Source organism: Felis catus, chromosome A1, assembly GCF_018350175.1.
Source record: "Felis catus isolate Fca126 chromosome A1, F.catus_Fca126_mat1.0, whole genome shotgun sequence".
In the NCBI taxonomy this organism is placed as follows: domain Eukaryota; kingdom Metazoa; phylum Chordata; class Mammalia; order Carnivora; family Felidae; genus Felis; species Felis catus.
The window spans coordinates 100,502,351-100,527,459 of record NC_058368.1 but is presented as its reverse complement, the minus strand read 5'-3'; the positions used below and the strand labels follow the sequence as shown (position 1 = coordinate 100,527,459).

Here is a 25,109-nt window from a genome sequence, read left to right as displayed (position 1 = left end):
TCATTAGAGTGATGGGAAATTTCTTGGCTTGAGTTGTGTTCCCTGTTCACTCCCCGTCTCCATTACAAATGAATGGAAATTTCTACCTCAAGCCCATGTCTTCCCTTCATCTTCTTTTTGTTCTTAGCCACATCCTCACTCTCGCATCTGTATTTCCTTGCACATGCAGATGCTGGATGCTCTGCCAGGCACCGAGTCAGCCTTAGAATGAGCGAGATGGGGGAATTCTCAGCCTCGGCGCTACTGACGCTTGGGGCTGGATAATCCTGGGTGGTAGGGGCTGTCCTGGGCACTGAAGGATGCTGAGTGCCATCCCTCTGCCCACGCCATACCCTGAGCAACCTCCTGGCCATGACAACCAAACACATCCCAAGACATTATCAAATGTTCCCAAGGGGGTAAAACTTCCCCTTGTGAAGAGACACTGAGATAGGCCTGGGTTCCAATTCTGGTTTTGCTATATATTAAGTTACTTAACCTCTTTGAGTCTCAATATCCTTGTCGATAAAAATATTTTCTATGGTCATTGTAACAATTAAAAAGATGTACAGCTGGTTATTCCTGGCATGTGGTAGGTCTTCAAAGGGCAACAGTTATTACCATTTCACTACTATGGTGAATTTTCTTGGATAATTTTTGTGGTTGTTGTAATTACAGATTTCTGGTGACCAATGAGTTCAAGAAGAAACGGACAGAAATGTCCTTGGCTCTGTCTCTGGCCACGTAAGGATGTCTTGGCTTGGATTCTATCACCTAAAAGTATAGTTTGGGGTCTCTCTCCGGGAAAGCTGGTGTTTTCAACATTCCTGTAGAATGGGATCAGCAGCCCCAGGAGCTTAGGGATTTTGGCCTTCTTACGGCCCGTTCTGGGGTTTGACCAACCTCTTTCACTTCTCATTATGAGTGTGTAGGGTGTTGATGGTTTCTGAAGCCAAGGTTTGAATCCCCGGCCTTTGGGATTCAGGGCTTAGAACCAATCCAAACTAATGTAGTAGTAGAGTTTTTAAATAGTTGTAAAGAGGGAACCAGTTCTTGGAAATTTATAATTGTGAGAAAATGGCCTTTTTAGGACTGCCGATCAGGATTTACGGAATGTTCTCCCTTTGCCTCCACCATCCGGACATACACATTCTTGGATATAGGAACATTTTTATACAATTACATAGAAAAGCATTCTCCCAGAAATTAACCATCTTCTCTCAGCTGACTTATGAGATACAGAAGGGGAAGACGCATATAAAGAGGAGACCTATTTTGCAGTTTATCAAAGTATGAGGTATCACGTCAGTCCTGTTCCAATCTCTCCTCTCTCTTCTCCACCCCCCCCACTTCTCCTCCCTCCCTCCCTTCTATCCTTTCTTCCTTCCTTTCTTCCTTGTTTCTATAAAAATCTTTGTTTGTTTTACGACCTGTCATGAATGATACTTACAGACTGAAGACATAATAACTGAACTGATGAATAATCGAAAATTAATGTTTTAGTTATACTGAGAGACATGTTAAACTTAAGTGGACTCTAGTTGTACACAGATTTTGGTCAATTATTATTTTGGATGAATAAGAGTATTTGGTACTTAATATCCAAAGAGGAGTAAGATAGTACCTATACCCAAGAATTAGAGAATCTAACTGGGAGAGATTAGATAAGAGAGTTCCTGAGAGGATTATATTACAAAATTGACTGAAAAGAGATGAGAACAGTGCTCACAGAATAAGCAGTCAGGAAATTTTAGAAGAGGGAGAAGGGGAAGTGGAAGGAAGGAAGGAAGGGAGGAAGGGAGGGAGGAAGAGGGAGGGAGGAAAAGAAGGAACGAAGGGTCCTATAGAACTATATACATTCAATGACAAATGAGGGGCAAAGATAGTTCTTCAGGAATTTAGAGAAGATTCCAGGCCAGGGGTTAGTCAGAGAAAACTCCTTGAATCATGCGGAGAGGCACAAATGCCAAGTAGCTGAGTAGAAACAGAAGTCTCAGTTTAACCAACAACAAATATTTCTAAGAGATAAACACTCCTCAGGCAACCATCTATGAAATGTGAATTCTTCTGAATTGCTAGAATTCTCTTCTGAGCTCCTTCAAGTATCAAGATAATGTAAGAAGATCCCCAAGCCATTGCCTCTTAGGGTCTTAAACTATGTATTCTTATAATATAAGCCTAAGATTTGCCTATGTACTGGGTACTGTTTGTCTGATGGAGAGACCGAGGCATGCCTTGCGAAGGGGCTCAGCTCTCTTTCCTAATGGAACCAGGAAGAGTGAGAGACATACCTTGTTTACCTCCTCTAAACTGGTGGCCATGAATTTCTCCCAGTGCAGGGTTACGTTCTTTACCTGCTATGTACGTAGTGATTTCTTATACTGCTTCTAACTCTTCTAACCTCTTTTGGACTCTCAGATTCTTATCTGAACCCCTACATATTCCAGGTCCCAGATGAGGGAAAACATCTCCAACAAGTCTTCCATTTACCTATTGGCCAGCACTGTTGGTTCTTATCCAAATACATTTTTAGGCTCAACTGGGATCAAATATTCATTTCCATTTAAGGCAACGGGGAGCCACACATGTGAGAAAACAACATGAAAGCCAGCCTGGACCCCAAAATACAAGGCCCCATGTAAGGTAAATCACTTGGTATCCCTTCAAATGGATACATTCTTTGTATACTTGTTTAATCTTTACATGGTAGGAGTGAGGAGGTACTGATTTTTTATTAATAAAACTTGTATATCTCTTTATTAGTGCTCAATTAAGACTCAATGACATGCAAAGTATGTAAAATTACTTGTTTTTCCTTTTTATTGATTTGTGGTTGTCTTGGAATTTCCACATTCTGGACTAGTTTCTTGGGAAGCATATTAAATTATCTAAACTTCAGATAAAAAAAAAATCACTTATTCTCAGTGAGCGGCACTCTTGTGCAGTGGGACTGGACAGACAGCCCTTCGGGAAGAGTGCTTTTTAGAGTCCACTTGAGGGATGCCTGAATGGCTCAGGCAGTTGAGCGTCCGACTCTTGATTTTGGTTCAGGTCATGATCTCATCGTTCATGAGATCAAGCCCCACATCAAGCTCTGTACTGACAGTGTGGAGCCTGCGTGGGATTCTCTCTTTCCCTCTTTCTCTGCCCCAGTATCTGGTTCATGCTCTCTCTCTCTCTCTCTCAAAATAAATAAACATGAAAACAAAATCAAGTTCACTTGAGAAGTTGTCTACTTTGTGGAAAACGAGACCTATTTATATTTTACCAGTGTGATCTGTAAGATGGAGAGCAACCCGGGTTAAGAGGTGCCAGGTTCCTGACTCATTCTGCCCAGTTGGCCTGCCACTGGACCCACTCTGCATGACAGACTGGGCACTGCCTTTGCAGTTCACCTCTACCAGTTACCCTGGGCTCTCCTCTGACCGTCCCTTGAGGGTTCACTATTTGGGGATTGCTCATGAGGGACTGGCTTTGCAGAGGCTTCTTTTTCCAGATCTGTAAAAAACTGAAATTGTCTAGACTTCAGCACAAAAACATCCTTAACAAACGATAAACATAATTGCATTAAGACCCTATTACATCCTTCATCGTTTGAAAAGTCCCAGTTAGATCTCTCCAAGTGTACCCTTCCTTTAAAATTGTGTTAATCATCATATTCCTTTTGGGGATGACTCATCCTGCTCGCAATCTGCCTTTACTCTGGTGGTCTACTTTATAATGCATGATAACTCGGGCGCCTGGGTAGATTAGTTGGCTCAGGTCATGATCTCATGGTTCATGGGTTCAAGCCCCACGTCGGGCTCTCTGCTGTCAGCACAGAGCCTGCTTCTGATCCTCTGTCTCCCCTTCCTTCCCCCTCTTGAGTGCTTTGTCTGTTAGAATATAAGCTCACCTGGGGCAGGATTTCTATCTGTTTTATGCATGACTGTATCCCTAGGCTCTATCTCTAGAGTCCAAAGGAGATGAACTTAAGAATAACATAAGGAATGTAGATAAAGAATATGGCAGGGAGTTACCTAAAGAACTCACAGCCCCACATTGAGGGAAATTAACAGCCACCTGTTAGAGGGGTTAAATGAGGGAGATGGTGGTATTTGAGGACAAGTCTTGGGCTCTTTCTGATTCCTGGCTCCATAGTAGGGGGCGTGACAATATGTATATTTGCATACATGATTAAATGCCTCAAATTAAGAGTTGGGACTATACAATTTCCAGTGTCCTTTCTAATTCTAAAATTGTATGAGTCCTTAAAATCCTTCAAATGTCACCAATTTAGTAAAATAGGATGCCTTGGCAATTCCCAGGAGATTCTAAACCAGGGGGAATTCTGTCAATATCATATTGACAAGAGGGAATGTTTAGGGAAGTAATGGGCTTGTCTCTTTTTTCTTTTCTACTAGAGAGAATCAGGAAGACATAATAAAGAATCAGAGTGTTTCAACAGTGGAAACTGGGCTAAACGATGGAAGGTGTGCTCTGTATTTTCCAAAGCACCCTTGTTGGCAAACACCGAGAGAAGCTTGAGAGTGAACAGCTGTCACCAGGGCCCCAGGCAACGCTGCAGAGAAGGTCAAGCTTGCATTTTGCATTCCAACCTGCCTCTTTCTTTCTGAGTCCACTTTTCACCCCAGTTATTGGACTCTAGCTATTGAATTTCCTCGTGCTGTCATTTGGCTTCTAAATCTTTCCCCTCCCTGACTGTTCTACTGCTCTGCACAGAGATTTATCTTGTTTCCTTCTCATTCAGCTAGAGTTCCAATCCCCCGGGTTCTCATGGTAGCCCAAGTGATTAAAAACACTTCTATCAAAGTTTCAATGAGGCCTAAAGAGCTTTTGCAGTTTGAAAAAAATGGTCCAGTGTCTTGCCTGGTCTTCTAGGACCTTAAATGCATGGAACTAAAATTGACATGTCAGATACGTTCTTTTTGCATGCACACATGCACAGAGCACACCATTCCACACTCCCTCCCCCCTCCCACCCTATTTCCCTGGAAGGTTACCCTGGAAGGTAAGAGGCAGCAAACAAAACCTTACATTGGTAGAAATCCTAACTGAGCAGACTCACGCATATCCTGATATTCACGGGTTTGCAGGGATAATCTTTGGTATTTTTCTAACCAGACCAGACTAGCAAATAAAGGTTTTCAGACAAAGATGTTTTTGAACCAGTGCAATTTGTACGGCCTTGTAGCACAGAATGCAGAGAAACATACTCTGACTTCACAAAAACAGTTGAGTAGTAAGAACCCCTTAGAATCGCCTTGACGTGGAGCCAGAGCAGCGACCCTCATTTTCGCTTTGCCATTAAAGGATTTTACCCTTAATCCTGAATCTCAGGGGGAAGTGTGAACTCCCTTTCTCCTGACAAGCAGTGATGATGAGTAGGGCTGATTCCTGAGTCCAGGTAACCTCCTTCCCCAGAGGTTCTTGGCGTTACTGAGGGATGGGGACCCTACAAAAAGACTGAGCTGTTAATTTGTCTCGGAGCCCTCATAATTTGCTACATGAATGATCAGAATGACATCATTTTGTCCCTTAAGATGCTGAAGTTTGAGAAAGGCTGTTATTAAAAAGTGAGGCCAGTGTCCAGTAAGGCCAGCCTGGACACAAGGGGGAATCGAGTTTCAACAGAGCCTTGTAGCAGTGACTCAAATCTAGCATAGTTAGGAATGTGAACAATGAACACAGGACAGCACTGTGGCGTTAGTCTTGGACTTCAAGTAGAGTTTCCAAGGATAGGGCCCAGGAACATGCATTAACAATTTTTGTTGTTGCTGTTTATTTGTTTTTGGGAGAGAGACAGAGCACGAACAGGGGAGGGACAGAGAGAGAGGGAGACACAGAATCTGAAGCAGGATTCAGGCTCTGAGCTGGCAGCACAGAGCCTTACGCAGGGCTGGATCTCATGAACCATGAGATCATTACCTGAACCAAAATCGGACGCTTAACTGAGCCACCCAGGCGCCACCGGGAACATGTGTTTTTAGTGGGCACGCCAGGTGACTGTGAGGCCCAGCCAGCCAGACCTGAGATCACTTCCTACATAAACACCTCTTCTAGTGGAGCAGACAAGGGCTGGGGGATGTGTGTGCTGATCCCTAGAATCATAGCACAGAGATCCCTAGAAAATGGGGAAAAGCTCTGCATGAGTTTGCAGGCGGACACCGCAGTGTGCAGAAGGTCTTGAGCAGCTGTGCGGTGGAATTGGAACCGTCCGAAGAGAATGTTTTCCCAAAATCTACTTTCTCAATTTATTGAAGTACAATTTGCATGTAATGAAATGCATCAATCGCACTGTCCAGTGTGTGAAACCACCACGCCAGTCATGGCATAGAACGTGTCCAACACACGTAAAATTTCCACCACGTGACTTTGCAGGCAACCCCCTTACTGCCCAGATCCACCCACCAGGCAACACTCCTCGTTTGTGTCAGTGTAGATTAGTTTTGAATGTTCTTGAAATCTGTGTAAAGGAATCACAGCATATATCCTTTTATGTCAGGCTCCTCCTCGGACTTGGCACAATGTTTATGTTTATTTATTTGTTTTTAAGTTTATTTATTTTGAGAGAGACAGAGACAGCACGAGCTGGGGAGGGGCAGAGAGAGAGAGGGGGGGAAAGGGAGAATCCCAAGCAGGCTCCATGCTGCCAGGGCAGAGCCTGACGCAGGGCTCGAACTCACAAAACCAAGAGTAGGACGCTTACCCAAATGAGCCACCAGGCGTCCCATCAGCATAATGTTTTTAAGATGAATCTACATTGCATATATCACTAGTTTGTTCCTTTCTGTCATGAAGTAGTATTCCACTGAATCAAAGTATGAAGACTCGGTTAACCGTTCGCCTATTGATGCACATTTGGGCTTTTTCCAGTTTTGTGCTGTGATGAATAACGTTTCTGTAAACATTTTGGTATAAGCTCTTTGTGGCTATGTTTTCACTTCTCCTGAGTAAATGTGGTTGGTGTATGTTTAACATTATAAAAAAAGTGCCAGTTGTCTGTACCATTTCGCATTCCCACCGTCACTGTAAGAGAGTTTCAGTGCTTGAGGCCGTCGACAATACTGGGTATTAATGTCAGTCTTTTTAGCCATTCTTGTGACTATATGATGTTCCATTCAGTGGTGTCTCATTTTGCTTTAATTTGCATTTCCCTAATTAATGATGAAGGTGACTGTGTTTGCCACAGAAATATGTACTGTGGTTATTTTATGCTGTCTGTGGCTTATCTTTTGTTATCTTGGTGGTGTCTTTTGAGGAGCAAATTTTTTACGTTTCTTAATTCCGAGTTATTTTTTTTCTTTTGGTGTTAGGGCGCCCTGTCCAGGAAAATCCTTGCTTCCAATCCAAGGTCACAAGTATTTTTCTCATACTTCCTCTAGAAATTTCAAACGTTAGACTTATATACAGGTCTACGATCCATTTTGAGTTCATTTTTATTATGCTCTAGCATTCAAGTTTCTTTTATCCATTGTATTAGTCAGGGTTCTCTAGGGTGGGAGGGGGAGGGAGGGAGAAAGAGAGCTTTTAAGGAGTGAGTTCATGTGGTCACAGAAGCTTGGTAAGTTCACAATCTGATGCAGAGGCTGGAGACTCAGGAAAGAGATGCAGTTCAAAGGCTGTCTGCTTGTAGAATTCCTTTTGGCTCAGGGGACATCAGTTTTCATTCTATTAAAGCCTTCAACTGATTAGATGAGGCCCACCCAGATTAGGGAGGGCAGTCTGCTTCACTCAAAGTCCGCCAATTTAAATATTAATCTCATCAGAAAATGAAAACAAAAATCCCAAAAGAAACATCCAGAATAATTTTTGGCTACATATTTGGACAAACATTATTTTGCCAAACTGACCCAGCCAAACTGACACATAATTTCACCATCACATCCACACAGATATCCAATTGTCCTAGGACCACTTGTTGAAAATTCTGTCCTTTTCCCACTGAATTACTCTGAGAACGTGGTCAAAACTCAGCTGAGCATATATGTGTGGGTCTCTCTACTTTTGGATTCTATTCTGCTCCACTGATGTATATAGCTATCTACCAATACAACAGTCTTGAGTTCTGTAGTTCTGCAGCAAATCTTGAATTCAGGGAGGGTAAATCCTTTCACTTTCCCCCTCTTTTCCAAAGGTATTTTGGCTTTTCTATATCCTTTGCATTTCTGTATATATATAAATATGTATATTTATATATTTTGAAATATATATTTATATATATTTATAATATTTATATATAACATATTTTAATATATTTTTATATTTTTATATTTTTATATATAATTTTTATATATAAATATATATTTAATTCTATTGATTAAATAGATCAATAATTCTATTGATTCAATTCTATTGATTAAATGATTATATATAATTAAATATTTAAATATTTATATATAAAAATTTATATATGAATTATATATAAAATGTATATATAAATATAAATATTTAATTATATACAATAATATATTTATATATATTTATATATATTTTATATATTTATTTATTTGTATATTTTATATATTTATTTATTTAATATTTATATATTTATATTTATATATTTTGAAATCAACATGCCAATTTCTTAAAAAATAAAATTCTTTCAGGAATTTGATTGGGATTGTAGAGGAGCCACAGACCCATTTGGGACAATCGAGATCTTAACAATATAGAAATATCAATCCATAAACAAACTTTATTCTTTTGTTTCTGGTCTTCAATGTTTTGTAGTTTTCAGTGTACAAGTCTTACATGTATTCAATTTTTTACTAAGTAGTCTCATTTTTGATGCTATTGCAAAATATTTTTAAAATTTCACTTTGTAATTATTCACTGATACTATATAAAAATGCAATTTATTTTGTTTATTGATTTATATCCTGAGACCAAGCAAAATTCACTTCCTAATTCTAGTAGTTTACTTTGTATATTCCTTAGTATTTTCTCTGCACACAATCATGTCATTCGTGAATGAAGACAATTTTATTCTTTTCCAAATTGCAGGCATTTTATTGCTTTTCCTTGCATTAATACAAGTCCAGGAATTCCATTACAATTTGCAGCGATTCGATTACTCATCCTGGCTTTATTCCTAATTTTAATCTCAAGGGAGATAGTAACATTTTCACCATTATATAGAATATTAGCTGTAGGCTTTTCTGATGGCTTTTATCGTGTTAAAAATGTACCTTTTTCTTCAATGTCTACAAGTTTTTACTTGTGAAGGGATATTAAGTTTTGTCAAATGCTTTTACTATAACTATTAATATAGTCATATGTTTTTCTATTTTATTGTTTTTTTGTGGTACATCGTATTGAATCGTTTAAAAATTGTAAAAATCAACCCTGCATCCCTGAAATAAGCCCCACTGGGTAAAGATGTATTATTCTTCTCTGTATTGCCAGCTTCAGTTTGCTAAAATTTTGTTGAAGATTTTTGGCTTCTGTTTTCACAAGGAATATTTATCTGCAGTTTTCTTTTTATGTATTTATCTGATTTTGATATCAGGGTAATAAAATGAATTAGGAAATATACACCCCTCCCTTGATTTTCTGAATTTCTGTGAAATCAGCATCATTTCTTAAACGCTGGACAGAGTTCACTAGTGGAACTATCTTGATCTGAAATTTTCACCAAGTTTTTTAAAAAATATCTAATTCAAATTATATATTATTTAACATTAAAAAAATTTTAAATGTTTATTTATTTTTCAGAGAGAGACAGACAGACAGACAGACAGCAGGGGAGGGGCAGAGAGAGAGGGAGATACAGAAATTGAAGCAGGCTCCAGGCTCTGAGCTGTCAGCACAGAGCCTGACACAGGGCTTGAACCCACGAACTGTGGGATCATGACCTGAGCTGAAGTTGACACTTAAGTGACTGAGCCACCCAGGCGCCCCCTCTTTTTATTGCTTCTTAATGTGGAAACTTACATAAATGATTTTAGACTTTTCTTTTCAATATATGCATTAAATTTAAAAGTTTGCCACTTAGCATTGCTGATGCTATATCCCACAATTTGTGGGATTGTGTTTTCCCTATTTTTTATTTTAAAGCTTTTTTCTAACTGCCTTCGTAATGTCTTCTTTGAACCAAAGATACACACACAGACATTTAAACATATAAGGAAACGGAATTATATTTTATTTGTATTTTTAACCTGTTTTCCTTTATGGTAATATCAAGAACACCTTTCTGATAAATAATTCCCTGCAGCACCTTTCTTAGTGAATACAGTTTAGTACATTACGGAAGTATCACACGAAATTTATTTAAACTAAATCGCTGTTGTTGGCTAGCTTAGTTATTTCCAATTTTTCAGTTACAAAGGGTTGTGATAAATATCTTCATACATTAACTTTTGTATAAGGAAGACATTTTTTCATTGTATAGCTTTCTAAAAGTGGAGTTGTTATGTAAGTTGTTATGTTATGCTCTTTCAAAGCAGTTTCCCATTTTGTACCGACTTCTTGGGCCTAACCCTACATATTTTACATGTTTAATTCCCCCCCCCCCCCAGAGTTGATGTGGTCTGTGGGCTGCAGCAGCCCTTAGGCATGGTGATTTGGCATTCACAGAGATGAAAAATAGTCAAGTGCCAACACCCAAGATTGTAGGGGGAGGGTCTTACATATAGCATCTGGATTTTCAGATTCTCCTGAAAAAGTGTGAATCTGACAGCACTAAGTCAAAATTCCTACATGGTAAGAATTTAGTGGGAAAGGAGTAAGTACTTTAGAAAGGGTAGGCTCCTTCCATTTTGTCGTAACTCCTACCTAGCCTTGTCACTTGATTAGGCCACGGCTTGACTCTTAACAGGATCTGGGTTCACAGCCCTTGAATTGCTGGGATAGAACCTATTGGAAAACTCAGGCCAGTCATGTACAGGCAAACCCCGATTTACCATTCCAAACCACGTGACATTTCCCAGTGGGTACGATTGCCTCCTTCCGCTTCTTTCTCTAGGAAATTCTAGACCTCCCCTTGGTAACCTATCAGATTCGTCCTTCCAGGAGGAAACTTCATTCTTTTGAGATAGAGCACAGAGATATTCTCTGTGCTTTAATCCGATGAGTTTTTCTAGGTGAACATTATCTCTAGAACTAGGCAAACATATGTCAGATTGTTCAGGTCTCAGTTTTAAGGATATATTGAAAGCATAGCCCTCCCCCACTTGTCATTTTTAATTCATGACACAGTTATGTTAGGATCAAATTATTAATGTGGGATGACTGCTGTCATTCCTCTACTCCATCCAGCCAAGGAGAATTCTCTAATTACCAAATCAATTTCCAGATTGTTTTTCTTCCTAAAAAAAATTTTTTTTCCTGCTAACAGAGAGGTAAGGTCAATATGCATGATGAAGTGATACAAAAAATAGTGAGGAAAGGCAGAGAAAGGAGAATTATGTGTTGAGAGATATTATAGGGAATTGTGAATGGAAAGGCTCTGTATTGGCACCAAGTGTGACGCTGGGGGTGCAGAGTAGAAGAAGGAAGGGGGTTTTAATAAATATTGTTATGGTATTTGAATCTGGATCCCCTTTATGGTTCTCAGGAAACCTAAGGAAAGGGTTTGAGTTATTGAAATTACTTTTGGTTGCGGGAAGCTGTTTCTTGACTGCAGTCTTGCTCTGAGACCCAACTGTGTCTGCCCCAGGTTTATAAGGTTACACAGGCTTGTGGATTGGTTTTCCTTGCTTATATCCATCTTATACTGTGCTGTGGTTATATTAATTTGCTGTTCATGAGACAGTAAGTGCTGGCCACCTGTTTCAACAGATTTTAAGATTGTTCCTTCTGGCCGAGAGTTTTGTTGTGCACCCTGTTCTTAAAAAAAATTGAAGACTTAGACAATCAAGACACAGATTTCTGTTCTCCTTTTCTGTTTATATTTCTCATTCAACGGTTTTTCTGAGGTAGGGAGTCCATACGAAAGGTCACAATGCTTCTGGCTCTGGGGTTGGATTTCTTAAACACATCCCCAGGTCAACTGGAGTGCTAGAGTTTATTACTTTTTAAAAACCAAACCCCTGCCAAGTGAAAGGAGAGAAGGGCATGTTTAGATGAAAGTGCTTGATGTTCAAATTCTGTAGTCTGTTGACATTTTATTGCTCAGTGCAATTTTTCCTATCCTTCAGGGCATTTTGCTTAATGGTTTCCCAGGAACACTATGATGAGGCTTCAAAGCAAGCCCTAGGTTTTAGCAACAATGCTGTTATTCCAGTTTATATGAGTCACATGTCCAAAGTCTTGTACACAAGTTCTTCCTATAAACACTTACGCCCAGAAAATATGGTAAGCCATGTTAACAAGCCATATTGGATGTCCCACACTAATATGGAAATGAATCAGGTAATTCCAATGTAAAAGATTTTTGCGGGAACTTGGCGGGGAGGAGAGGCGTACTTAAACTAGATTTTAGCCGCATTATACTAAATTCATGTAAGGGTATCTGTTACTAGAAGCATATGGTACTGGCTATTGAGTACAAACTTGTCAGTAAGAATTGGCTATGTAGGTGTGATGCCTTTAAACACTGAATTATAACAAATACTCCAACAAGTTGATGTATGACCTCAAGAAGTCTGTCCTTCATGACTATTTATTCCATGAGTCAAGAGGAATATAAGCTAGTTACCTGCTTTCAGGTGGTTCTCATCTTTTTGACCCCCATGTATGCTAGTAAAACATGGCTTTCTGAGGGGACCTATTTTAGTACTTTTAGGGTTATTAGACTTGGCACTCAAAGTGCTATCTGATTCCTCTCTTTCAATGATCTCCTTCCAGAGCTGATTCTTCCTCCCTCTTTCTGTATTTGCACGGGGTTGGGTACTTGTCATGGTCAACTCGATCAGTCTGAATGAGAGCTTTTCTTGGAAGGCAGGCCCACTGAAATGAGTAGGCCTGGAGGAAGAAATGGCTGGCATTAATTTAACTCAGAAACAAAAGTTACTGAAAGGGTTGGTGGAATCTCATTCTCTGGAGAGTTAATAAACTTAACCCATGCTTCCATTATCCGAGAGGGTATACACGTACTAGTTCTAGCAAGTATGGGGGGCGGGGCACTGACCTCTCAAGTCTCTGCTCAGAGTACCATGCTTTTGCTTTCCACATGTTTATTACCAAAAAGCAGAAGAAAGTGTGCTCTTACCTTACAGTAAGAAGATGTAATGGCAGGTAGAGTGGGTAGAGCCACTTCTATGGTGATGGTTTCTATCAGCACAATCTCCAGGAACGAATGTCAGCCAGACCTGCAATGTTTAAGGAGACCGTGGGGTCTGAACTTGTGTTTAGGAAAATGCTGATGCATATTTGAAACTTCATCTGACACATTCTGCAATACTCATTGCCCAAGAGGAGACATTTTCATCCCTGGTTTTTAATGTTATTCTCTTTTGAGGGCTTAGGGATGGACCTCAACGTTATTTTAACTTGGTTTCCTCCAAGCAAGGCCATTTACTTGATTAGGTAGCCAACTGAGAAACTCTGTTGCTGAACATTTTCTACGGTATGGGCTGTGTGTGCTCCTTAGGGTTTGTGGTATGTCTGAAAAACAGAAGGGGCACGGGATTCAAATCTTTGAGTCTTGTCTAGATATTCAAGGATATTCAAATAAAGTAACTATTTTTAAGTGTCCATTGGACCAAGAAAAGTTCTAGCAAAATGGCACTGAAATCAGAGGTGTGATTTTTCAGAATGTAATTCTAGGAAGGAACGATACCTAGGAATTCACTTGGAAAGCTGCTCTTATAGATACAAGCAGAAAGGGTGTTCCATCCTTCTCTGACCACTCTGAAACTTAAGGATAAATTACTTCCTGCTGGAGACTTATCATTACCATTCAGCAACTGTTGGGAATGTGACGCGACAGGATTGTTCTCGAAGATTTGTGCATGGATCCAGATAAGCCTTGAGGTTTGCAGCCATGTTGCCAAGAATCTATTCAGATGAGGCACAAATAGAATTGTTCTTTTCTCCTTAAAGCCTGGACAGGTTTGGGAAATAGGCTGTGACTATAAATCTTGCACATGAATTGAAGAAGGCAACCGCCATCAGTAACAACTAGTCACTTCTCAATTTACTCAATATTTACTTCCTGTACCTGCAATTTACTGCTTGGACCAAGTTCATGAAAGTTTTAAATATGTTTATGTTTAAAAATACAGCTTTTTCAATAGTGATGAATGTAAGGGAGAGAAATGCTACAGCGATGAGTAACTCTAGTAATTTGCTTACATGTTCTTTGTGCTAAGTTAGTATATATGTGGAGGCTGATGATGTGAAGGAGGAGGCTGAGGGGAGAGAAGGGAATGTGAGTTAGTCACCTGTGAAAAGATTTTTTATTATTATTTATTTTGAGAGAGAGACACACAGAGAGAGAGCGTGCATGTGTGTGAGAAGAGAAAGGGCAGAGAGGAGAGAGAGAATCCCATGCAGGCTCCATGCTGTCAATGGAGACCCTGATGTGGGGATCAACTGGATGAGCCATGAGATCATGACCTGAGCTAAAATTAAGAGTCAGATGTTTAATGGACTGAGCCCCCCAGGCACCTCAAGATTTTTTGAGCAATGGGAAATGGATGCAAAAAAAAAAAAGCATTGAGGGAGAGGAGCTTAATGTAAAAGAGAACTTCTCTTCCACCTCTCATTGACAATTCTTTTCTTTGACTCAGAGAACATGCTTTACCTGTGTTGTAGGGTGAGTTTTCCTTCATCACATACCACCTCTCCCTGCCCCACCGGCCCTGCTCTTTCTCCCACCAAGCCAAGACCTGGCCCGTGCATTTGGAACTTACGGGGGCTAAGGACACAGAATAGGCTTTTTTTTGTGATGTTAACTCAAGTTGCGCGAGGAAGGAAGAGTAACTCAAGTTACTCTTTCAGTGTAAGTTACAGACAGTATCCATGGTAGCATTAAGTTCATCTTTGCCATGAGAAGAGAAGGCTGGTAGCCCTACCCACCTCCACGTGGAAGATCCTTAACACCATCCTCACCCCACTCTATACCTGCCTCGCGGGGCAAGAGAGGAGAGCCCATGCTGAATGCTGAACCCAAGAGGGGGCTGAGCCTTGAACTGAGTGGTAGGGGGAAGTTTCAGGGGGAAGACCTAGGAGGAGGGTCAAGGAATGTGTGAATTAAGGTCGTCTGAGAAGCCACCACCTAAATGGGATTAGATGTGTAAGAACTTCCTTGAGGGACACACGTCTGAAGGATAAAGGAGAGAGGGCAGGATCAGGCAGGGGGAGCCTTCAGACTGGGATGCAGTGTTGACATGTGTGGAAGGAGAGAGGAAAGGGCCGGAAATCACATGGGAAGAGCCTCAGACAGTAGAATATTGTGGAGAAAATAATGGCGAGATTAAGGAGACTCCCAGTCCAGCTGGCAGGAAGATATGTTTGGGCTCTAATACCCCTTCTGTGCCCAGTCATTGTCCAAGAAAAACAGGGCAGGGAGTGTGGCCCTGAGATGAGTACCACAATGGTGTGGGAGGCATGTCCCACGGTAGCTTCTCTTGAAGACAGCTGAGCAGGGTTACCGTCATGGCCGCCACAGGAGGGACACGTGGTGTTGTCACAGGAAGGATCATAGTGGAGGTCTAAGGGTCTATGACCTTGGCCCTGGGTCTGGGTGAGAGCAAGAAGACAAGCTGAATTATACAGAGAACTCACTTCTGAATCATTGCCCACCTGCCTGTGGGTTGGAAAATACCACTTGATCAAGTTAAGGGCTCACTAAACATTTTCCAAAATTCTCTGAGTTGGGCAAGCTACCGGCCAGTTGCTGTGGACATGTAATGCTGTGTTCATATCTGCAATTGTCATTTTGATAATAGAATTATATGGGGACAGGGGTGGTCAATCAGTGTATCTGAGTGTATCTGTCCACCTTTATTAAATTTTAACCTTACAGGGCACCTGCCTGGCCTCAGCCAAACTCAAAGTGATTTCTCCCAACTCTCAAGAACTAAGCCCCCACTACACATACAGTTTCTTCCTTCCTTCCTTCCTTCCTTCCTTCCTTCCTTCCTTCCTTCCTTCCTTCCTTCCTTTCTCTCGGTTTATTTATTATGGAGAGAGAGCATGTGCTCAGGGAGAGGTCAAGAGAGGGGGAGAGAGAGAATCCCAAGCAGGTTCTGCTCAGTGCAGAGCCCAACATGGGGCTCGAACCCACAACCACAAGATCATGACCTGAGATGAAATCGCATCAGACGCTCAACAAACTGAGCCACCCAGGAGCCCCACACATACTGTTTCTCCCTTGCACTTGACCTCTGTGTGTCTATGACTTCTGCCATCCTCAAAAGACAACGAGCAACTTGAAAGTAACAGTTGTCTTACACTTTGAATCAGCATTGCCTTACATAGTTGTTTTGGGGTTTGACATCAGGTAAGCAAAGGGATTGAGCAGCCTGGGGTATAAGCTGGGAAAAAAAACAAACCTGAAGAAACATTTATTTCAGCCTACTTTACTTTCAGAAGTTTCTAGCAGTGACTTATAATAGAAGACACAGATGTGTCACAATCATGAAAAAGGATAAATGTATATAATGCTTTCAATTTATATAATGCTATATGTCAAATATATTTCAACAGAAAGAATAAAGAACTAAGGACAAAGCAAAGGGGTGAAGTTGGCATGGGTACAATGAGAAATCACTGAGCTAAGGATTGCTACTGAGATTGAATGCAAACTTTACTTCTGACCTTTTCCTGGCAGGCAAGACGAAAAGGAAAACACAAGTTATATAAGGTTCTTATTAGCTAATAAAAAAAAAAGCATGCCAGTTTTTCTATACAAGCAGATTTTTTTTCGAGCACTAACTTTAAGAAGAACTTATTTTATGGTCCCTTATAAAGCCATCGACTTTGAAAATATATGATGGTTTCAATAACAGTTTTATAAAAAAAAAATATAGGGAAACTTTGTTTTTCCTGTATGGCCATTTCTTATATTGATTTTTGATAAATGCCATAGTTCAGAGAGGACATTTCTTTGGGGACTTAGGATGTAGTTCAACCTTCAGCAGTGAAACGAGATTGATGGATTATGTCTGGGCCTGTAGCCTGGGAACCATGGGATACAGTAATAATGCCCACAGGCTAAGTATCAACTTGAGATGATTAGCAAACAAATGAAGTTGTATTAAAACAGAATCTAACTTTGGCTGTATTTTTTTTTTTTAAATCTGGCTAAATAGCTCTGCCCTGACACATGCATTTTGACTTGACACTGGGCCTTTACCATAACAAACTCCATGTAGGTACAATAATCTAGAATTGATTCCACTAGGACCCGAACTCCTACTAAGACAAATCCTGGAGGATGTGACCAACAAACATTCCAGAGGAAAAATCCTTGGGTTTACAGATCCGTTGAAGCACCCAACACAGAGGAACCAGTTGCTTTTAAATTCGGAGATTCTTCAAGACTTGAATGTGCTAATATGCTTTCACAGATTGAGTTCCCTGGTAAACAGACTCTGATTTAGCGATGAGTGCGTAGTTTATTGCAGATGGCTTGGGGAAACAACACCTAAGGAAGACGAGAGAAGAGGAGGGGGAGGGAAGGGAGAGGAGGAGAGCAGGATAAAGCAGAGGAGGACGTTGGGTGAAAGCCATGGGGAGCTCTGAATTTGCATGGCTTTTTGGGGTTGTATCCAGTTGGATAAGGAGCTGGATCTGTACGCCCCCACAAAGACCACTCACTGGGGACAAGCTGTCCTCGGAAAGGGTGTGCTCTTGGGCAAGGTGGCTTTCTTTAGCAAATGGCAACTCTCTGAGAAAGCTAACATCTCAGGGCTCTGGGCCAGCAGCACTGCCAATGACTGGGGACTAAGCCCCAGACTTTTGAAGGTGGCACATCATAATCTATCAAAGGATTTTCTCCGCACAGTGTTTTTGTTTTCGGTTTTCTTTTTCCAAACTAGCAAAACATACTTTTATCCTGAAGCACAGCTAAAATATTTCCCAAACCTAATGGTAGACAAAATATAATTTGTGAAACGCTGCCCTATTCCAATGACCAGATGTAGACTCTTTATTCTTTAGGATGAGTACCTCGTTTCGGTTTTATATTGGGCTACTCTTCCCAGAAGCTAGATGGAAGAGACTTAGTCAATGAAAAGAGCTTATTTTACTCACATAATTTGGGGGGAGAGTCCAAGGCCTGTGTAGCTGCTCATGGAACCGGGTTCTATCTCTTTTCTTCTGGTCCCTTTTTGGCATGTAACTTTTGTTCTCATGGCTGTAAGAGGTGCTGCTCTGCCCGAAAGGGAAAAGCGGCAAAGGATAAACGCCAGGCAAGCTTCTTCCTCCACAAAACATTCAGAGGCACCGTATGCTTTCTACTGGCTTTTCATTCGCCAGAACAGTCACGTGACCGTTCCTAATTGCCAGTGCATCTGGTAAAGTGATTTTACCTGAGAACATTTAACTGGTTTCTCCTAATTGGGAAGAACAAGAGAAAGGATCCTGAGAAGGCAGCTAGCACTGCTGACCACAAATAATAGCTGTTAAATCCTTCCTTGTTCCTGACTGGCTGGGCAACTGCAAGAACAAATACCGTAGAAGGAAAAGAAATACAGTTATACGATATTCCTATGAATATGAGCACAACGTCACAACAGATGGCTATATTTTCCAAATTTATCCGGTTTAACTCAGACTTTCCACATTTCATCAAAAGCTATATACGTTTATTACCCTAGATTTATGGTTGCCTTTCTACCACGTGGGACAGAGCTGTGCATGTGGTAGACACTGTGTATTCGTGTGTGTGTGTGTGTGTGTGCATGCGTGTTGTGTAAACAGAGGAATGTCTTTGGCATACATTATGGCACTCTACTGAGTCATGAAGTCATAAAATATATCCTGTGTCTTGCTGACATTCATGGGAAGCCCCCCCAGTGGTGGTTGAGGAGGAACACTGAGGATGGGTTTTAGTCCTTGCTTTGCTGTGTTTGGTCTTCATTACAACACTGTCAGATGGGTAGCTTCTGGATAATTTGATTTTTTATGTATAGATTTTAGACAATCTTGAGAAATAACAATGGAAAAGCTACTCTAAGATTTAAAAAGTAGGGGCGCCTGGGTGGCTCAGTTGGTTGAGCGTCCGACTTCAGCGCAGGTCATGATCTCATGGCTCATGAGTTCGAGCCCCCCTTCAGGCTCTGTGTAGACAGCTCAGAGCCTGGAGCCTGCTTTGGATTCTATGTCTCCCTCTCTCTCTGCCCCTCCTCTGCTCATGCTCTGTCTCTCTCCCTCTCAAAAAAATAAATAAAAATTAAAAACAAAGATACCTTATTGAAAAATTGTTCTCTCTTCTACCTATCCCATTCAGAAAAGATGTCTCCCTTTCTATATGATTTTTAACTTTCTGCATAGGAAATTACAGTTGAATATGATTTCCACAGTTACACATTAAACACACAGACACACTAAACAGAAGAAGAGCGTGATGGGCCCACTGATATTTCTTTAAAACACCTAATACTCTCTTCATATCCACCTCCAGGGTTAAGGGCTCTCCATTCTTCCCCTCTCCTTGAGGAAGGGTCTTTTTCTGTGTATCTTCTCAAGTACTGTCTCAAAGGACAATTCACAGCATCACAAAATTAGAAGCAGAGGCCACAGTGGATGCCAGATCATGCATGTATGATACGCTCCCAGCTGATGCCAATGCCACGTTGCCTGGCCCCACTTTGAGTAGCAAGGCATTGGTTTTAAAGATTGGTGGCCTAATTGGAATTTTGGATAAGTTTTTACAAATACTGATGTCTGGGTTCCACCCGGAGAACTGAATTTATTTATTATAGGGTTGGCTTGGGCATCAAGTTTTTAAAAGTTCCCCCAGGAGATTCTAATGTTCAGCAGAGTTTGAGAACCAATAAGCTATGAACCAATTACAATACTTTTTTTCCCCACAGGTCCTTCCAAATACACAATTTGTTAACTTATGTATCCTTGTATGCTCCCGCTGTAGTTAATGCCAACTTCTGGGTGTTTTTTTTTTTAATTATTTTTATTCCAAGAGAGAGCCTAGCATAGGACCCCATTCTTGGCATGGGCTCCATCAGAATCTGTTGACCACATCGGCATATAGAAAGAGGATTGTTTCTGCTTCTGTTCTGTGGCAAGAAAGGAGAGATTTCCTTTTCACTGCAAGTATGGGTCCAGCACGTTTGTATTTACTGCAACCCCTCTGCCAGGCTTCTTCCAAGGAAGATCCTATGAAAAGGGTTTCCAGATCTTGGGAGCCTAGGGCAGACAAAGGAGAAAAAATGGGGTGTGGAGATGTCAGCAAAGAGGAGAGAGTGAGGGAAGTAAGGAGAGCGAGAAAAAGGGAGAAACAGGAGGAGGAAGGGGTGGAAGAAGAATGGGGAAAAATGAGAAGAAAATAAGACAGATATAAGGGTTGTAGGCGTTGAAAAATACTGAAAAAAATTGCCAGTAGATATTTACTAGCCACCATTTATGAGAGGTGACATAAAGATTCTTGTTGAGATGAAAAAAACAAAACAAAACAAAACATAGGGGCACCTGGGTGGCTCAGTTGGTTAAGCGTCCAACTTCGGTTCAGGTCATGATCTTGCAGTTCATGAGTTCAAGCCCCGCATCGGGCTCTGTGCTGACAGCTCAGAGCGTAGAGCCTGCTTCAGATTCTGTGTCTCCCTCTCTGTCTGCCCCTGCCCGCTTTCTCTCTCTCTCAAAAATAAATAAACATCAAAAAAGAAACATAGGGTCTCGTTAGGAGATAGGAATCAAGCACTGAAAAAGTTATATTAAACTGTGCAGTGAAGAATAAAGGGGGAATAATACCAGAGATAACACAGGACTTTTAGAGAGACTGATCAGTTATAAGGCTATAGACAGCATAGACTCCATTTTTATGTGGGGAAATGGTATCAATCCTGTTGCAATGGATCCCTTATTCTTACTCGGCCTTATCAGTTCAACTCCAATTATGCATATAGGTGGCTACTGAAGAAGTAACATTTAACCCATTCTGTATCTGGGAGTCTTTCAGGCAGTTATTTAAATATTTTATAGTTATTTCCTCTAGCATGTATGATCCAGTATGTTGTCTGCGAATATTTGCTTTGAGGAAAAAAATTAATTTTCAAAATTTACTTGAAGATGCCCTTTAAGAGTCTCATCCCCACTCCTAACGCCACGATGCACCTCTAGAAGTTTCTTCTTAGAGGTGAGGTCTCGATAACCAATAAACATTAGTTTATGAGAATAAAGAATGGGAATTCAATCCAGTCAAAGTGGTGAAGGTTTGGTATCTTGTTATCTTTTCTGAGAAACATGGTTAATTTGATGTTTGAACTTTGGCAATATGAGTCCCTTCAGTGGCATAAAAGAAGCCGGTCTTTAAAAGATGCAGACAGATGCTGAGAGAGTTTTTTACAGTGGGGCTGAGTTTCCTGTTCTGCTGCATATAATTAGGCATGCAGTTAGAGCTTCACTCACTTTACTAGCCCAGGGGGAGGGAGGTGGGGCAGGGGCCCCAGACTTCAGCTTACTTAAAGGAAACACACTGTCTCTTTCTTTAACATCTAAGTGTGTCTCCATTTCTGTAAAGGTAGAAGACTTTGTGTGTTCATTTTACAAAGTCTGCACAAAACTAAGCTTGTGGTAAGGAACACATCAGTTCTATTTATTTCAAGCAAGCATAATTTATCCATTTCATAAAGAACTTGGATGGTAAAGATGGTGAACACGCCTGATTTAAGGATCAGCATCTGTGGTGTCCTAACAACATCATTAGACACAGAATGCATTGCCTCGGCAGCCTGGCTAGTCTCCGTTTCCTTGATTTTCTGATTTTACCTTTTTTTTTTTAATTCTTTTCTCTTCTGGGCTTAGTACTGTGGTATCTGCAATGCTTGCGTTGGGCGCCTGGGTGGCTCAGTTGGCTAAACATCTGACTTGATTTTGGCTCAGGACATCATCTCGTGGTGTGTGAGATTGAGCCCCACGTCGAACTCTGTGCTGACAGTGCAGGACGTACTTGGGATTCTCTCTCTCCCCCTCTCTCTCTTTTTCTCTCCAAAATAAATAAATAAAAACTTAAAAAAAATCTATAAACATTCAAAAAATCAATAAATGAAATGCTTGCATTGATAAACAACTGAAATGCCAATTTTCTAGGTCAAGGTAGCGTCTCTTTCTTTCAAACTCTTGGTTTTCTCTGCTATGTTTCATTGAGAACTCGGTGTCTGGCTCACAGAATCGCTATACAATGCTCAGGCCCCTTCAACTTTTAAGTTAAAAGACCCTGTCTGTCTAAGAACAAAGCTAGGGTGCCTCAGGGGGACAGACAGAGCACTCTCTGGGTCCCCATTCCTTTGCAAGCCCCATTCTAGAACTAAGTCCAAAAGGTTGGCTGTGTCACTCTACTGTCATCTCTTCAGCAGCAGGCGGAAAACACGGGAATCTAGGTTTCCCACGTGCTGGCCATAGATTCTCTATTAGAATTTCAACACCAGGACGCAGCAGGGAAATGTGAAGAAGGAGAAAGAGTACTTGAGTCCAAGGGGCCCAAATCAAAATAGGGCATCTCATTCGAGGAAAAGACAAGGTGAGCAAGGCGGAACCACACAGGGCACTGGGCTCTAACCAGGGGAACTCATAAGACCCAAACAAGGACAGAGCAAACTGGTTGAAATGCCTAGATGGAAAGGAACTTACCTACTGGCCTTGCTCTTTTCCAGATTTCTCGAGGAGGCAAGGTTTCTTGCCCACGACCAGAGTTGTCCAGAAGTGGAACCCATACCCACAACTCATGATTCCTGTGTGCTAGTCCAGTGGGTAACGCACTGAAGAGAGGACATGGGGCAGGACAAGTAGGACAGTGCCGTGGTGATGATGAGCACACCTGTGCCGGAGCCAATTCTGCTAGTGACACGTAGCATGACTTCAGACGTAGGACCTAAGCTTTCCAAAGTTTTAATTTTGAAGCTATAAAAGGGTAACGGTAATATCTCCATGTAAGTGTGGCTAGTACATAAAAGGCATTTGAATATTAGGCCCTTTTTCTATACCTTCCTGCGTCTTGTCAAGCTTAAGTTTGTCACACGATCCACATTTGCAAGACTGCCTCTCAACTCAGTCTCTAGGCCTCTGGTGCCCACCAGGATACAGAATGGTCCACAGTTGACCGCAGAAACACTGCTAGTAACTGTGAATAGCATACAGTACTCCCTCCTACTGGTAAGAACACATTTGACTTCCCAACTCAAATTTGACAGGCCTCTTATGGGCCATGCCAACGCTTTGAAAATAAAACTCTTGAAGTTTCAACAGAAATATATTCTTACATGATAGGGCGAAACCATCTGGAACTTACTGCTTACATGCATTCAAAGAGCTGTATCAACAATAGGGTTGTTATAAACTCAGGCTCCACACTGTCTCCTAAAGGGATTAGACAGGTCTCATAATGTGTTATAGACAGAAAAAGTGACCCAAGCAGGGGCTGAATCCTTAGCTGTCATTAGTATTTTCTCATGTCAACGCTGGGATTTGAGAAGACAGAAGGAATTGACTTACTTTATATACTTGTCTGATCCTTTAGTACTTAATGAAAACTAGAATGTTTTATTTCACCCCTATGGGAAAATAGCTAAACCCGGCAGTTTGTTCCTGAAATAAAATATCGGCAATCAAAATACTCTCAAGGTCCCTAAGAGACCAGAACATCATAGGCTGATTAGAAAGTAGGTGCCTCGAGCTTATAGGTGCTGTTAACATTGTTTTATTTCCTTTATACAAAAAGTAGAAATGACAGAAAAAACGCTCTTGACAGAAAACAGTACCACTGACCTGGTCTCACTGAGGAGCTGAGCCAAACTGCCCATTTTACTGGAAAAAGAATGTTCAATCAACATTAGCAAACACCCATGCAATGGATGACATAAAAGATGGTACCGGTGGCTTGGTGGACGTTGCGTGGGCAGGTTGAACCAATCCACGCTCAAAACAACATAACGTTTGCCCGATCATGCTTTTAAACAGCATCTCTTCAGAAACAAGTTATATATACAAATATCACCCCAAAATGTGTATTATAGAGTCTACTACTATAAATTTAAGGCATCCTGATATTGTTCTTCTGCTGGTGAGGCATTGTTCTCATGATTCTATTTCCATAGTGGATAGTCCAGAAACTTCCAAACGGTGTCCCAAGGGCAGCAATGAGAGATAATAAAAAAGTGATTTACAAAAAGAGTTCATTTGACTCTGGCTCAGCAATGTGCTTTATGCTGTAGGATTTCTTCATTTTTCTGTTGATGTCATTATGCCTAAGCAGAAGAGAAACCATAAAGGCCAGAATTAGATAAAATTATGGTCAAGTTACAAGACAACACCACTAAACAGCTCACCAAAAATGGAAATTATCCTCATACAAACCACACTGAAGAACACTTCATTCCAGTAGGCAAATTATTTTCTTTTCATATAAACCACTCTTTAAACAATAAAAGCTATAGTCATGTAATAACGCATATTTATTGAACACTTTTAATTCAGTTCTGGAAGTAATTTCTCAAGCATGCTGACTGGAATCCAGGCACAATTCTAGTCCAGTGAATTTTTATCAGAGTCAAATAAGATAATAAGCATAGTAATGCTGGTCGAGTGGAAACAAGAGCTGTTTCTAGCTGATTGACATGGATTCCCTGGTGATATCTTGAATCTCAAAAAAGCTTGAACCTTAATCATATAAAGAAGATGCTAAGGGGATGTGACTACTGAGTAGCAGCATGTTGGAAGACCCTAAGTAGGTAAGTCTAGGGGAAAAAGAAGAAACTAGGGAGCAGCAATGCTGTTTTCCCATCAATAATTGATACTTAGTGAGCCTATGGGAAGAAGGACAAGTCAAGCCCTGGAACAGTTCTGTTTCCTAAGTGAATTTCCCTCTAGGTAGATGCCTTCATTTTCATGAGATATTACTCACACTCTAGGTATAAGAATCTTCCAGAGAAGAGTTCTCTCCTGAAGGTGGGTAGCCTACATATTAATAAATTCCCTCTTGTTGGTACATCAGACAAAAACAGTATTTCTGGGAATGCTACTTCCTAACATGAGGACATATGTGGATGAGAACCCGAGGTGGA

General features: G+C 40.9%; 1 protein-coding gene and 1 long non-coding RNA gene across 10 annotated transcripts in view; both read right to left on the bottom strand.

Moving 5' to 3' along the window:
• Positions 1 to 19,078, bottom strand: part of LOC123385569 — a 137,867-nt gene extending 118,789 nt beyond the window's left edge. The window contains exons 1-2 of the long non-coding RNA XR_006598379.1: positions 18,127 to 19,078; positions 13,136 to 13,235 (exon numbers count right to left, since the gene is read on the bottom strand). This is a non-coding gene — a long non-coding RNA (uncharacterized LOC123385569). The remainder of the gene's footprint in view (positions 1 to 13,135; positions 13,236 to 18,126) is intronic.
• A 4,652-nt stretch (positions 19,079 to 23,730) lies between these two features.
• The window catches only part of SNCAIP (synuclein alpha interacting protein), a 159,385-nt gene continuing 158,006 nt past the window's right edge, over positions 23,731 to 25,109 (bottom strand). For all 9 annotated transcript variants that reach the window (XM_011281801.4, XM_023254634.2, XM_045058171.1 and 6 more), the window contains one exon: positions 23,731 to 24,293. In XM_011281801.4, the coding sequence (XP_011280103.1) occupies positions 24,209 to 24,293 (85 nt within the window). In that variant the 3' untranslated portion in view covers positions 23,731 to 24,208. The remainder of the gene's footprint in view (positions 24,294 to 25,109) is intronic.